Genomic DNA, 16,597 nt, shown 5'->3' with positions numbered 1-16,597 from the left:
AATTTACCTATTTTGGAAGCTACTTATATATATGAATCAGTCAATAATTTATGACAGCACTACTTATTACATTATACATATGAATTGTTTTATTTCATATTGAAAAATTGTGGTGCCACACTGTAGTAGTTATGAATTAATTTGTATTGTTAATTATGGATTTATTTTGGTTGTGTATTATATAATTTTGCGTGGATTTTTTACAATTGGGCTGTAAAACAAACCAATCTGGCAACACCATTCTTCATTCTGAACATTTATAATGTTGGATAATAGTTGTGGGCTAATGTAATACTGAAAATCTTACATTCCCCAATAATTGTACCTTACATGATTATATGCGACAAAAATGAACTATTAAATTCAATTAGCTAACTTTGCTAGCCCGCACATGTGGTGCAGAAAGCTGTATTTTTATCAGAAATATCATCAGAAATATCATCAGTCATCAGAAATGGCCACCTTACAAATCTAAAGTTTCTAAACACAACTTCTTGTCCTGATTCAACAGTTTTTGATGTGTAATCCATCTCTATTAATTAACGTTCCACTTACCGAGTGTAAAATCGCAATGGACCTTGGGATCGCCCATATACGTTGACGTCAGCGTTATTAATTTAGAGGATTTAATAAAACAAAAATAACAAAAAAAGATTAATTGAACTCAATCGTAGCATATTATATATATTTATTAAAATCAACAAACCTCCGATAAAAACGTTATCCAGCATGCTATAATTAAAGCAGTGTCCTACCTATGACAAGAAAACTCTTAAAATGCTTACTTGCACGCGCCTTGAAGCTTTGTTAAACTCACCTCTGAATGCCGTCTTACCTGCAGTTGATTGTTGTTAAACTCACCGCTGATGAACGCGCTAAACCTTTATGCAGAGGGCACTTTGATATCAGATTGCAAGGGTTTTTAAACATCAAAAACCAGTTGGAGGGCCAGATAAAAATGATCTGGGAGCCGCCATTTGACTCGCCCTGGCATAAATAATTTTTTGTAGCCTATTCCTTTTTTATTTTTATTTATTGTAGTGTCGACCCATAAGGCAGACAATGGGTTGCGGTGTGCTGACCCAAGACATCAAATTTCAACGCTGTTGAGTTCTATAGAAGTCTATGGACTACCCTACACGTCGAAAAATAACGCCAAAGGTATACCCAGTGCGTTAAAAAATCTTGACCATGCGTCAGACATTTGACGAGTAGGGGGTGAGACTGTGTTGCAACAAAAGGTAAGAGTAATGTTTTTGTTTAGAAATTATGGTTATTTAAAATACATGTATATTTCTCTGTTACTATGTACAAAGTAAACTTGTATTTTAGCAACCTCCACAGCACAGCAGCCAGAGAGTGTCGCCGCGGAGCAACCGGAGAGCGTCGCCGTGGAGCAGCCGGAGAGCCAAGCCACGGAGCAGCCAGAGAGCGTCGCCGTGGAGCAGCCGGAGAGCCAAGCCACGGAGCAGCCAGAGAGCGTCGCCGTGGAGCAGCCGGAGAGCCAAACCATGGAGCAGCCGGAGAGCCTCACTGCGGAGCAGCCGGAGAGCGTCGCCGTGGAGCAGCCGGAGAGCCAAACCATGGAGCAGCCGGAGAGCCTCACTGCGGAGCAGCCGGAGAGCGTCGCTGTGGAGCAGCTGGAGAGCCAAGCCACGGAGCAGCCAGAGAGCGTCGCCGTGGAGCAGCCGGAGAGCCAAACCATGGAGCAGCCGGAGAGCCTCACTGCGGAGCAGCCGGAGAGCGTCGCCGTGGAGCAGCTGGAGAGCCTCACTGCGGAGCAGCTGGAGAGACAAACCACGGAGCAGCCGGAGAGCCTCACCAAGCAGTCTGAACCCGTATTTGTTCTGAATCTTGTTCCTGTGTCTTCCTCACTCTCTCCAACCTTTCTCTCTTCTCCTTCCTCTGCTACTCCTACAACTGTTCTTCCTTCACTTTCTTCCCCTCCTCCACCTCCACTGCGGCAGAGGAAAAGAAGGTTAAACACCTTTACCGCGTCACACTCTACCACCCCTGTCTCTCCTCCATATCCATCTCCCTCTTCCATTTCCAAGCCTTTGAGTCAGGAGGTGCCACTGGTAAATAACAGAAGAAAAGGTAACTTTTTGCATGGTACGTCTTACTCCACACTATTAATAAATTTGCTCCCAGTCAAAGCTGACTTCATGTAAATTGGATTCATTCAGCTAACCAGGACATTGGTAGCCAGTTCACAGTATTTTGTTATTTACGTAGTTGTTTAGCTGTGGTTTAGTGGCCAATGTCCAAGGGTTGAGGGAAACCAATCCAGTACATTTTGCTTGATTGACAAAAACGGGGACAAATTCACTTTGACACAAATGGAAAAGACTGCATATCACCTCACATGTGAAATTATAAATATGGGCTTGTGTGATTCAGCTACAAAGCATGGCATTCGTGGCTTAATAAACTTGTCTTTTCATTATTTCAGGTTGTCGAAAATGTAGTAGGCAGAAGGTTTTCCTTTTTGATAAAATAACTGGGGAACGGATAAATGAGGTAAAATGTCTTATTAGGCCATGTGCTGGACTCAGTGACTGATTCTGACCTTTAAAAGATAATATCCAGTGATTGCTTAAACAGTTAAAGTAATTATTACTTGTGTTTGTTTGTGTCTGTGTAGGGGAAAGCTGAATTGAAAGTTCACTGGTTGCCTTGCACTGTGTGGTAAGTCATGTTTTATTTCCTTTTTAATTCCATTTCAATGCAATGGATTAGTCCATTCCATGACCCAATACAATGTTGGCAAAGTTCAACTGCTGTCTTGCAAGCAGCATGGAAGTTCATGTCAGTGATGTCCAGTGTTGGCAAAGTAATGCATTACAATATTGCATTACTCCCTTAAAAAATAACTAATTGCATTACTTAGTTACTTTTTATTTGCATTACTTTTTCACCTGGGCTTGTTTGTTTGTATTTAATAACAACAAAAAATATATATTTTGGCAAATGTTTAAGGCTCTTTCACACCAAACGTGAAATTAATAAGCCTTAGGCAGAAGGAAATGCATATCCATTCCTTACAGTGGAGGGCGTAAATGTGAGTAAATGTTCACATTTAGTCTAGATCAGGGGTGGCAAACCCTGGTCCTGGAGAGCCTCAGTCCTGCAGAGTTTAGCTTCAACCCTGATTTAAAAACTCACCTGATGTAGCTTTCTAGCAACCTTACAAACCTTGATTATCTTGTTCAGGTGTGTTTGATTAGGGTTGGAGCTGAACTCTGCAGGACTGTGGCTCTTCATGACCAGGGTTTGCCACCCCTGGTCTAGAACTACAACAACCATCATGTTCACACAGCACACACAACACCTCTTTAGCACTTTATTTCTCTCAACTTTAGGACAGGAGAGGTGTCAGTCAATAAATGTGAAAAAGTAACTTGTGTTACTTATTTGAAAAAGTAACTTGGATATTTTGTTATATGCTCCCTGATCTTGGCAGTAAATAATCCTCTGAGGTAGCCTGTAGAGAAACTGGTGTGAGGTCGATGGTCAGTACTCTGATTTAAATAGCGATGAGGTAGAGGCATTGGGAAGAGCTAGATCTGGCAGGCATGCCCTTGAAGCCTCTGGTCTTGCATCCTGAGGATGAGACAGAAAAACAAACAGAAAGGTATTGGTGCAGGTGCCATTCACTTAAAAAAAGAGTTATAGTATGTAAAGTGTGTGTGTGTGTTCTTGTATACATGGTTGTATACAAGGACACAAATGTGTATAATGACATGGGTATTACAATGTAAACATGGTTTATGAGGACACACTAAACAGTGTTTTTTTGAAATTCAAAAATGCAGACAGTTTCCTGTGATGGGTAGGTTTAAGCCAGGCACACACTGAACAATTGTAAGACTTATTATGACTGTAATTTGATACGACTGATCATGCCCAAGTGTGTCAAGTCATAGCCAGTTGCGTTTAGTCAGTGTTTACAGTCGCATTTAAATTCCTTGTGTAAGTATTTAAATGTGCTTTAGTCGAAGAAAACTGTCTTTGTGTGTTGAGCTCAGAATGTTTCAGCTAGTAGTTAAGTGTGTCCCTGGCTATAGGGGCAGAATATACAGTTTGCTAATGTAGAATATACAGTTTGTACAGTATAAAAACATTATGCCTATGGAATGTCCCCACAATTCACAAAAACAAACGTGTGTGTGTGTGTGTGTGTGTGTGTGTGTGTGTGTGTGTGTGTGTGTGTGTGTGTGTGTGTGTGTGTGTGTGTGTGTGTGTGTGTGTGTGTGTGTGTGTGTGTGTGTGTAACTGAAATGAGTCTTGAGTTTGGTTGTAAACTGACTGTCTCTAAATTTGGAATGCTTGGAAGACTATTCCATAGTTTCAGAGACAAATGGGAGAATGATCTACCTCAACTTTATTTAGAATATTATATGAAGATCTTGGAATTCTGTGATTGAAGCGGACACAAGTTATTGTTGGTAATGAGGAGCTGGAACATCCAGTGCTTTTCAAGTAATTAATATCATTTTAAATTAGTTGACAAGCAGCCAATGTATTGACAATAAAATGGTGCTGATGTGATCATATTTTCTGCTTCTAGTAAGTGGTCTAGCGGCTACATTTTGAACTAGCTGAAGCTTATTGAGCCTGCAGGACATCCACCCAATGCATTACAATAGTAGCAGTGATTCATCCCCCAAATTTTTCAGCATCTGAAACACTAAGCATGTGTCATATTTTAGCAAAAGTTCTAAGATGGACAATCCTGTTGTACATGTGCTGGAAATGTGATTTTCAAAGGACAGATTGCAGTCGAGCATAAGATCTGTGTTCTAAACTGTTCTGGATGACTTAACAATACATCCACTGAGAGGCAAATTAATCACCTTGCTTTTGGAGTTTTTTTGGACCAATAATTAATACTTCTGTTTTGCCAGAATTTCTTAAATAGGATGATGCTGGAATTTGTTTGCATTAAAGATGAGAGCAGTGACAGCAGTGATAATAAAATGCATGAGGAAGATCAGAGACAGAGAAGAGCAGTAATAAATATTAGTGAAGAGGAGAATAATGAAGAAAGGCAATGGGATCAAGATGCAGCCACTACCCTTATCCCGAGTCTGTAGAACTGCAAAATCTGCTTGGAACACAACATGATAACATGCTGAAATTTCTAAACTAATTCTGCTTCTGCAAGTCAGATATAGCCACTTTTCAACTAATCCAATAGTGGTTTTTACTCCTAACAAATATGAGATTTTCCTCAACCCACTAATATAACTTAATCCCTCAGTTTATCAGAAACATTTTGAAATCACTCTATTTGAAAGTACATGGCTTTCAGTGTACAGAAACTGTATGGAAACATGTAATATTAAAAGTAACTAGTAACACTAGTAATTAAAGCTGCCAGACCGTGTACTTGACTAAAAAGTACAATATTTAAATCTGAGATGTAATGTTGTAGAAGTATAAAACTGTGTAAAATGAAAATATGCCAGTTAAGTCCAATTACCTCAAATTTGTATTTTAAATTACTAAGTACTTTGTAAAGTAAATTACTGAGTAAATGTGCAGTTACATTCCACCACTTGGGTTAACCAGGATTAATGCTGCTTTAACAAGCATCGTTAAATGTCATCTCTTTAATTTAAACATGACAGTGATCTTGATTTTTGCTCTGTGTTCTAATAACATTATGTACACTTATGATGTTTTACAGTGGCAAAACCTGGGATGACACATGGGAGCCTGCGAGTGAATTCCAAAACATTGTGCCAAAGTCCCCACATCCCAACCAGCTTTCAGCATGACAACATCACCATAAACACCTGGACTCATCAATCACCCTTCAATGCAGTTTATTTTTGAGTGTTTTTGCTGTTCTTCAGTAAAGTTTTTGCACAGTACCCAGTCTCTTTTAGCGTTTATTTTCTTACAGTTGTCTTTTTAAAAACTTTTTGCTTTTGTCATGAACTGCTTAACAGTTAACAGTGTACCTTGCGAGATCATAAGTTTGTTGTCTGTGAGCATAAGCTCATAAATACCAAAAAATACTCCAAAAGCTACTAAAATGTCACTCAAATGTTGTAGTCATAAATTAGATATGAATTACTTTATTATTTATAATCATAATTGTAATTACCAATTTATGTTTTCCTTGCATTTAGTTTAGTTTTTGGCTTCTTTAAAGGGAAGAAAATAATGCAAGTTTCCTGATGGCAGACTTGCATCTCCTGGTTTGTAAAAAAATAAAAATAAAAAAGAGACAGAGAGAGAAAGGCTTTAAAAAGTTTTTTATTTAAAGCCTGTTGGGTCACAAGTATTTTATGTTTAATAGATTAATTTATCTCTGTTAAAAATTACTGCATGCTAGAATAACTATCACAGTCATTTTCTTTTTGTAATAAAAAATGAAATATTTTGATATATTGTATTATTTATTTCACATACAGTGCACAGCTGCAACAATTATTTAATATTAGTTACCCTCTGCTTCATGCCATGGAAACCAACTGGCCTTTGAAAAAATGTTTCAGTTAATTGTATATAAAATAAAACTATTTTTAATATTCTACTACGTAGTAAAGAAACAAAAGGGCCCTGTAGACCTGCCAATCACATCTAATTCCATGATGCCCGCAAGTCAACTCAACGGGAAAGACTGAGGAATACAGCTACGGCAACTGGACATGCGCACATCAATATTGCGTCATTTAATATTTATTTATTTAATTTAATAACTATATTTGCAGTATTGTAAGGGTATGTTTAGGGTTGGGGTAGGGTAAGTGTTAATAAAACTCAATTTGATAAGTAACAAGTTTAATTCACCATTATTTTCCCTAAAACTTTGCATCACTTCCGGCAGTAACTGTACTGTAATTACCATATATGGACAAGTATGACGTGACACAGCTCTAACAGGACACGCTGTGATTGGAGTAACTTTTAGGCCAAAATAAAGAGTGATTAATGTTGCAAACTATGTTTTGATGTCTTTATTACGTAAGTAATACTGTCATTTATCAATGAGGTATTGCTATGTTGAAAGAAATTACCCGTTTACAGAGATCCTAACCCTAACCCTAGTGTAACTTCAATGAACTACATTTTACTGCGCCATTGTTTTCCGTTCCATTGATAGAATTACAGAGGCGTATGGGTAATGCAGTTTAAAAACATTTAGTAATTAAATCAAATAAATACAATCTTTAATGAACAAATGGGCATCCAAATATGTTCATTGTACAAACCTCTATGACATATTTGAGAGTCAGAATGAAATTTGGTATTTTACTGTGAGCACATTTTAAAATGCTTTTATAATGCCTTTCCATGCATGTCAGAAATCTCTGATCAATATTATTTAATAAACATAGCATAAATAGTTGTCCTACCAATTTTCTCTTTGATATGCTTACCAGACTTTGAGTTACAGCCATTTGAAATGTGCATTTGTTTTGCTCTTCCAGGGGCCGCTGCCAGGTCCCTGGGGGAGGTAGGACAGTAAAACTTACACAGATAGACTCTCTTCATCATGAACAACAAACTGTTGATTCACATTTATAACTGAATATTGTTTTCTTTTCCCCATTTTCTATATTTACATCATGCTTGTGTTATGTTTTGCTGATATTGTGAGACTCTGACTACAGTAACATAGGCACAGGATGGTGCACAATAAAAAGAATCACAGTATAAAAGACAACAATAGTTCATTATTGTCTCAAATGTCATTAATATGACTAAAAATGTTTATGTAAAAGAAGCATGGTAAGTAATTACAAAGTTTTTTTTTATTTTTTACATCATCATGAAATTAAACAAACTCATATGATGGTATAGTGCATTTTTATTTTCAAAACAATTAACAATTTATTATACAATACACCATGTAAAACATTTTATTGTAGACTATAAAATAGCATAAAGACAAACTGGATTCAATAGAAATAAAAAGGGACTTCAAAATTGCTATCATCATGCTGTTTATCAGGTCACAGCTGATGAAGCTACACAAGTGGTGAAATGTTTTGAGCACCACAGAATCAAATCAGTTGACTCCAATACTTTTATTAGATGACACATAAGCGGATGTAATATTATACTGGGAAATAATGATTCCTCCTTATCATAATGGTTTTCTTCCTCATAATTTGCTTTTTATGTCTCTAAAAAGGTTTCAGTTGTTATGTAACACCTTACCGTTAAAGTAAACTACACTTTCACAGCCACGAGCTGAAGAACATTTCATTTTCCCCTGTGAATCATATAACCTTAAATTATTATTACTCATGCAAGATTATTAATTATTTTGTACACAACCTACACTAAAAAATATTTTCATAATAAATTAATCTGCTATTTATTTCTTGACAAATGAAGAGTTTGGTTTGTGATAAAGTATGAAAATGAGAAAATCAGACACAATTACACACAACCCAAAAAGATACATTGATAAAAGCTGTGAACAGTTCAAACCTCAAATAAAAAATACATGCTGGAACCATTAAATGTTTTTGCATGAAAATTATTAAAATTAATTTTCTGCCAATCAACTAATTGTACTGTTGAGAAGTTTCATTTTATAAGCTCTCCATGTGCTGTCAAATGCATTTTTTTTCTCTCAGAATTTATAAGTAAAATGTATAAGTAAAAAGTTGGATGAGAAGAAACAACTCATACCTCAAATCTCTTTAATTAATGCACTTAATTTCCACCACAGACTGGTTCTATAGGCATGCAAGCACACATTTCTATGTATGTGAAAGAAGAGGCAACACTTTTGGTTCCATTTATAAAGGTGATGAAAAGCAGATTTGATTACATTCTTAATATCCAGAGTTAAGGTCATTGTCCAGAACAATGAAAGGTGTCACAGTCTTGTGGATTACAGTCCGTCATCAGACATTTCACAGTCACTGTCGTACTCATCAGCTGAAGCACTGTACAAAAAGTTGATGTTGCCTTCTCCAGACAAAACTTGCAGGTAACAGTCTCTTGCTTGCACCTTCATTTCTCTGACTTTATGTTGCTTTCTGAGGATGATGCTCTGCAGACCTTTCAAACCCTCTTCACTTAGGCCACATGGTGAATCTTAAAAGAGGAACAAAATAACATTAAGCATGCCTTAGAAACTTTATAAACAGACATCATTGTTGTGTATATTTATTAGGGCTGCCCCAAACAGTCAACGAAATGTTAGTCAGTCAGAATAACCATAGTTTTTCCTGCATACAACACAACCAAACAAAGCCACAGGACTTGGTAACAATCAGACAGTCACGAACAGATATTATGGATTACACGGCTGGTCCTCATGTTCACTAGATAGTAAATGTCATGAAGGAAATTCAAAGTTTGAGCATTGCGAGGGCATCAAGGACAAGAAAGCAACATTCTCTACTTTCAGCTACCAGTTGGAGTGAGATTCAGGCCAAGTGTAATGACTTATAGAGCTAAAAGCCACTTATCGTTAAATAAAATGTTTTCATTACTAGGCTACTTACTTCAATGATTAGAGAGCACATGTCCTATATGTAGTTATGGGAATATGTACTTTAGTAGATTTTAGTTAACAGATCACTCTTACTAACTGTATAATAAAAATATTCCGATAGTTGTGATGGAGGTCAGAGCAACCCTAATGTTTATGCCATTTCTTACAAATACATACTTCTCATTGTCTCACTGGCAAACATGCGGGACAGCTCTCTGAGGTTATCAGCACGAGTTGAAAGAGATTTCCAGTGGTGGTCCATCTCTGCCACAAGAATCTTCAGCTCTTCCTCAAGTCTTCTTACTGACATGATGATGTCAAACGCTCTTCTTTTTGTCCTTAGATCGACAGAGTCTGGAATGCATTTATGAGAAAGACTTAAGTCATTTGTATCAAACATCAACCTTTAAAGAATCACAGAAAAAGTCACAGAATGACAATTGAAGCATTGAGGGTTATGTGTCATAATGTATGTATCAGATTTGTCAGAAGCAGTCAACAGACTAGTGTACACACCATTGTGTGGTAGCTGCCATGGCCAAGCTGTCTCACCAGACAGAATGGTTTCCATGCAAAGACTTTCTGTGCTTGGAACCATTCTGTTGTATTTCTCCACAACAGAGGTCAGGATCCCCTTCTCCTCCCTGATCTTGCGGCGGATTCTGGCACGACCTTTGTTCCCATCGGTGTCTTTATAGAGACGCTGGGAACGTCTCTTGATACTTGCTACCAGGACCTCAATTCTACTGGCCAAGCCATCAGCATCATTTGTGGTTGTTACTGTTGCTGCTGAGAAGAAATAGGTAGTTTGCAGTTTAAATTAAAATAAAAATAACAATTACAATTATTTGTGCACTGTAAAACCAAACAGTGAAATTAATTAAATGAAATGAGTTTGTTTCACTCAAATAATAATGGAAGTTCTATGTATTTATTAGGAAAAAAGTTTTGTGAACTCAAAATTTCATTTTAGTAAGCATAACATAATATGATTTAGTTTAATTGCAGCAGATTTCTAATTCCCAGCATGCTTTGTGTCAGACATTATAAATAAATGTTAAAATTAAGTGTTATTTTGTGTGTTTTTGCAGATTATCATAGGTTATTCTTTAATATTGTTTGATGTTGTGATTTACAGGAGGTTCTGTTATGTTAGTTTTGTAGGGTTATACCACTGTGTTGAAGAGTAGAGCATGTGTTTTGGTTGAGGATTGGCTGCTAAACATTTTAAACCACATGTACTGTATGTTGTTTGATTATATACATATAATGACAGTCTCTTTGATAGTTATATTAGCATGTGTTATTTGCTATCAAACATTTAACCAAGATCTGAAAGTGATATTTATGTAAATGAGCTGTTTGTAATTAACACTATGATGAGTGGGGTGAGGCTGAGAACTGTGGGAGTGAATGGATGTCGGTGATTCTGAACTTTAAAAATGAGTTTACTTAAATGTTTTGAGTATTCTGAACTTGAGGTTTAACAGTAATCATTTCCTCACCGTCTGCCCACTCCTTTACATCACTGACCCAGTCTTCCAATTGGCTCTCTGTCACTGCCAATTGGGCTTTCATGGACTCTAGGTTTCTTAACTGGCTTTGCAGAGCTTTTCTGGCCTACAATGACAAGCAATCACAGAACCAAGAAACAAGAACCAAATGTTCAATGCACAGATTCATACACTGCAAACACACAATACTGACCATCTAAAACAAATTCTACTGATGTCATTACCTTCTGATATCGGCGAGACAGTGAAATTGCCAAATTTCTGAACTTTTGCTGATTCCAGCGCATGGCCATGAGAGTCAGCATGTCTGTGTGTCCTGCAAACACAGAAAATATGATGTTACCATATAATGTATAAAATATGATGTTATTATGTCATTATGTAACTAGAGCAGTATGTGGTCATCTTACCTGCTTTTGACATATGTTTTGTCGTCACTGCAATCCTAGAGAGGAAGGCATTGCACTGTTCCACCTCCTCCCCTAGTGTTAGTCCAGCCCCATCCTGATACGCCCCACTCCATTTCACCTGAGTAAGAAAACATAAATAAACAAAGAACCAGATGTTTGCAGATGTTTGGTTTAAGATAATGTGGTTCTGTCACATAGTAACGTTTTCTTACCTCGCATTTAAAATCATGTGCTTTGGCATGAAATACCGAAAGGAATGGCCTCATGTTCAGGAGGTGCTGGAGCTCTGGGCAGCTTTTTGCAACTCTTTGCAGGTAGGGCCAATATTTGCAGGTCACATCCATACAAAAAAAGTGACTTGCCTACTGGCCAGCTTTTCTTGAAGGTACAGGGGATAGGCAAAAATTTCACCCCTGTACATATTTAAAGCACAGAGCAGCACTCCGTGCCGACAAACCGCAAGCTCCAATCCCTCTTCGTCTACCTTGCTGGCAGATGTTTGGGAGGTCTCTCTGGCTGCTGACCACTCGCCTCCACAAACACCTCTCCCACCGACCTACAATATGGATAATGGTCAATGAAAACAAGACTCTTCTAAACAAACTCTTCAGTAAGAGGTTACTGTAGTATTGTAGTTTTATTTATCATCATATACACTTTTACATGTTTGGTTGTGCTGTGAATGTGGTCCACAAATCTCGTAACATCTTCATCCTTGGCTATAAAGATGCCTTCAAAGATGGCCTGTTCCTCAGATCTAAAAAAAACAAACAAAAAAACAACAACAAAGGTACAGAACAATTTATGATAACTTCTTAGAGTTGTCATAAGTACCAACTTCAGTACCAGTCTGAAATTTAAAAAATGTAATGCTTTGAGCGCTGTTGAGCGGATTCGTAAACACCTCTGATTGGCCATTGTGTTCACACACTCATTGGATATGTCTGAGAATGGCTTTAATGATCAGCGCTAAAAGCATTAGTCACATTTTTATAATTTTTAATAATTTTTATACGTCAGTACTTTTGACAACTCTATAACTTATAATTTAAGATTACTTTGTGCATAATAAAGAGCCATGTTTTCTTAATAATATGTAAGAACACTGTGACACACAGTTTGAAGTACCTAGCAGCATTCTTAAAACGGTAGTGCTTGCGGTTTCCATCTACGGAAACGGCGAGCATATTTGGGGTGCATGCAGGGCAGATGAAGGGCTCTTCCTTGCATATACTGTCCACCTCAAATCGTACGGCCTCCCACTCAAAAAAACTCTTCTGAAAACTGTCTGCAGAGATCTTGCCAGTCTATTAAAAATAAAGAAACCAACAGCTAATAATATACAACAAATACATTAGCATCAAACAGGTTTTCAGCCCACAATTCAAATACATTAACAATACTGCAGGATTAATAAATTCAATACTCACACGACCAAAGCGAACAGTTCGCTGATCCAGCATTCTTAAAAATGCTTGGCAGGACAGTCCTGGTGCCACCATCTTCATTTCCTCAAATGAGAAAAATATATCGGTAGCATACATTGTGGCAAACTGAAGGGTTGCCGGCCAGTAGTCACTGCCGTTTAGGTCGGCCACTGCAGCAGTCCAAGTGGCTTGGCATGCCTCACAAAATAACTCGGGCATGCTTAGATCATATCGTCCTGGAAAAATCAAAAACACATCCACTGTAATGCAATTCTTTGCTGGGTCAATCAGGGTTTGGGTTCTCAATACAATGTATACATTACTTTGTATACTTCATAAGATGCTTCTCAAACAGGACAAAATAAAGTTCTTTACATTCTTACCATTCATTGTGACCACAGCAACAGTCTTTCCTGGACTGACCCTCAATGACTCTGGTGAACAACCACAGATTTTTTCAGGCATTTCCACAGGTACAAGCCGCACTGAAAAAGATCATACAGTACATGTGAATTAACATAATTTGTATTGACTGAGTAATATAAGATTGTAATGGATCAATGTTATTGAAGCACATTGCTGAAAAAGAACACAAGATATGCTCAAAAAGCCGACTGACACAGAGTATCTACATAAATTCAAGATCAAACAAAAAGAGAAAAAAGGGATAATTTAAATAATAAAACTTATGAGCTTAACTATTCTGAAAATGGGATATGTTGTACAAACACAAGCCAAAACTTACCACATTGGGAAAGAGCCTTATCCACCACAACAGTTGTTGGAGGCAATGGCTGGAAGAATCCAGCAGTCATGGCATCTCTATTGTGGAGGACATGTCTGGTGTGCATGCTGATGTCACATTCAGCACAGAAGAAGGGGCGTGGTCGACAGTCACAACACCGGATAACTGCTGGACTGCTCCTACACTGTTGGCAGATGTGTGTTGCCACACTTTCTTTTGCTGCAGCCGTGTTTACCAGACGGGGTCTCTCTGCCCTCCACCTCTCTGAAAAGAGACTCTGACGTATGCTCCAGTTCGAGGATGCCAGAAGAGGATCTCTTGGGGTTCCAAGAGGTGATGCCTCATCACCTGAGGAATCGCTCAGTGAGTGCTGGAGATCTTGTAGAAAACACTCTGTTAAAATAGTATGGAGTTTTTAGAAACAATAGCAAATTTTAAAATACAAACATTTATTTACATTCTAACCCACTGTCAGATATAAATGGAAACAATGAAAATGGTGTACAATGAAGTACAAACCAACAGTCTCTGGAGCAAAGGCCACCTCACAGTTAGTGTCAGGAGCATTGAAGGGAGGATCAATGTTCTGAATGTGATCAGCTGTAGAGGATTAAAACAACACAAATCAACATTTACATATATCATTCAAATTTACAACTGAAATTACCAGCCTGAAATGGCACAAGCTCACTGTTTAAAGGGATAGTTCACCCAAAAATTTAAATTCTGTCATCATTTACTCACCCTTAAAGAGTTCCAAACCTGTATTCATTTATTTGTTCTGCTGAACACAAAGGAAGATATTTTGAAGAATGTTTGTAACCAAACAGTTGGTGGACCCCACTCACTTCCATAGTATTTATTTCTCCATACTAAGGAAGTCAGCGGTGTCCCACAACTGTTTGGTTACCCATATTCATCAAAATATCTTCTTTTGTGTTCAGCAGAACAAATAAATGAATACAGGTTTGGAACCTGAGGGTGAATAAATGACGACAAAATTTTTAATTCTGGGTGAACTATCCCTTTAACATACAGCTGGAGAGTTTTTTTATTTCCCGAACCCTAATGTGGACAGTCCAATTACTCTCGTTTAGCTGCCTATAAGGTGTCTTATAGATGATAACAGCATATAGGAATGCTTATATAGAAGCAGATTAAAATAAAACAAGCTGGCTGGCCATTGACAACACACTCAGAAGAATGCGTTGTTTCAAACACAGCCTTCCCAAGACCAACACCTTGCAAGCGATTTACTATGATGGTAACCAGGCAGGCACATTTTACTGCATAACCATAATATTGACAAGATTTCCTAAAATGTCATAACAGCCCACAAATAAACATTTTTTTTATGTGCTAATTTTGTAGTTCATACTGCTTTACAAAAATATTTAATAGTAACATTAATGTGCCTCTTTCACTTAATTTTTCACTTTCACTTAAGACTAGTGACATCTTTAATAAATCTACTTTTTATGTAAAAAATCAAATGACTGGTTCTGGTTTGATTGTTTCCCTGACATATCAACTAAACATGTATTCCTTCATTTCCTTAATTCCTTTATTACAATATTAAGTCCCTAAACAATGTGATTTCTCAAAAAATCTTTAATGAAAAACAATACTGACCCTTTTTTGACTGATGCCTGCTTGATCTTGGCCTTGCATAGACAATATTTCCATGCACGTCTCTTTTTCTCCAGTGCACCCTTGGTTGCCTTGGCTCAGGCATCTTTGCTGGTGCTGCTGCCGCCTCCTCTTCTTGCAGCTCACCAAGAAAGTCATCAAGACTTTGGAGCTCATCCTTCAGTTCTTGATGATCAACCAAGTTATCCAAGACCATTAGATTTTCTTGGATTTCTGAATCACTCATGGTTATAGTGATGGGCAGAAAAACAAACAGACAGAAAGACTCACAACAAAGAGATGGACAAATAAAACAGGGAGGGGGGGGGGGGACAAAGAGAGACAGAGAGAGAGAGCTGAAGAGAGTACAGGTGATGGGTACAGGTTAACAAGATGGACGTGGCTCTTAAAAGTGCCTTTGTTATTTATTTGTGTGTGTGTGTATGTGGTGGAGTGTTAGAATAAAGATAATTTTTGCTGGCAAATTTGAGGGACCTAATGATGAAAGAGAAAAAACAAACAGACAAACAAAAAAACAGAATTGAACATTTTACATCAGTATTCTCTTCACCTGTGTTGCCAGATTGGGCTTGAGTGTACGTAAAATTGATTTTATACAGTTGAATAAGCAAAAAGTTAATACTGTTAAATACATTTAACACAAAAATTGTTAATAATGTAAGTTTTTCTCTATTTCGCCAACAAAAATAGTTCCAAACAAAACCACAGCAGAACTCACTGTAAAAAGTACATGAATCAATTAATAACTTATGACAACATAATTTATTATTACATTAATTATACACATGGTTTTATTTCATAGTGAGAAATTGTGCTGAGACACAATAATGTTGTTGTTATGATTTTGTTTCTACTGTTTATTATAGATAATATTTAGGCGTTTATTGTCAGATTATTTGTGGATTTTAAACAATTACTGGGCTGGAAAACAAACTAATCTGGCAACCCTGTTTTTTACCGGACCATTTATAATGTTGGCTAAAGTGGCAGTCTGAGTATGTAAAACAGGTAACTGGAAACACATCAGTACTGAAAATCTTGTATTCCCCATGATTGCACCTTCATGATTATATGCGAAAAAAATTAACTTGAATTTAATTAGCTAACTTTGCTAGCCTACTGCACATTTGGTGCAGCAAGTAATTTATATATATATAAAAAAAGTTTTCTATCATTAACCGTCCTAATAAATTGCTGCCTTACACTTCTAAAAGTTCTAAACACAACTTGACCTGATTCTACAGTTTTTAGTGTGTGAATTTAAGAATAGTCTCGATCTCTATTAATTAACTTTTCTACTTACCGAGTGGAAAATCGCAATGGACCTTGGGATCGCGATCGCGCCATACAATGGACATACATACATACAGACCTGTGCA

At 37.2% G+C, this 16,597-nt stretch overlaps 2 protein-coding genes and 1 long non-coding RNA gene across 3 annotated transcripts; 1 reads left to right on the top strand and 2 right to left on the bottom strand.

Moving 5' to 3' along the window:
* The first annotated feature begins 2,243 nt into the window (after positions 1 to 2,243).
* On the top strand, positions 2,244 to 6,028 carry LOC137031467 (uncharacterized). Its single transcript, XR_010896558.1, has 3 exons — positions 2,244 to 2,520; positions 2,645 to 2,688; positions 5,693 to 6,028. It is a non-coding gene; the product is annotated as an uncharacterized lncRNA (long non-coding RNA).
* A 2,835-nt stretch (positions 6,029 to 8,863) lies between these two features.
* LOC137032347 (uncharacterized) lies at positions 8,864 to 11,279 on the bottom strand. Its single transcript, XM_067404102.1, has 5 exons — positions 11,211 to 11,279; positions 10,978 to 11,092; positions 9,989 to 10,261; positions 9,650 to 9,826; positions 8,864 to 9,069 (listed from the first exon to the last, which is right to left on the bottom strand). The coding sequence occupies exons 1-5, from the start codon at positions 11,277 to 11,279 to the stop codon at positions 8,864 to 8,866; spliced, it is 840 nt and encodes a 279-aa protein (XP_067260203.1).
* Positions 11,280 to 11,730: 451 nt separating this feature from the next.
* LOC137032346 (uncharacterized) lies at positions 11,731 to 15,444 on the bottom strand. The gene is made up of 8 exons (XM_067404101.1): positions 15,201 to 15,444; positions 14,088 to 14,168; positions 13,569 to 13,961; positions 13,207 to 13,308; positions 12,827 to 13,059; positions 12,525 to 12,703; positions 12,060 to 12,153; positions 11,731 to 11,952 (listed from the first exon to the last, which is right to left on the bottom strand). Exons 1-8 carry the CDS (start codon positions 15,442 to 15,444, stop codon positions 11,731 to 11,733), a joined length of 1,548 nt encoding a protein of 515 aa, XP_067260202.1.
* Between the last annotated feature and the right edge of the window lie 1,153 nt (positions 15,445 to 16,597).

This window comes from Chanodichthys erythropterus, chromosome 12 (assembly GCF_024489055.1).
Source record: "Chanodichthys erythropterus isolate Z2021 chromosome 12, ASM2448905v1, whole genome shotgun sequence".
Classification (NCBI taxonomy): Eukaryota; Metazoa; Chordata; class Actinopteri; order Cypriniformes; family Xenocyprididae; genus Chanodichthys; species Chanodichthys erythropterus.
The sequence above is the reverse complement of the archived record's forward strand: the minus strand, read 5'-3'. Positions and strand labels throughout refer to the sequence as shown.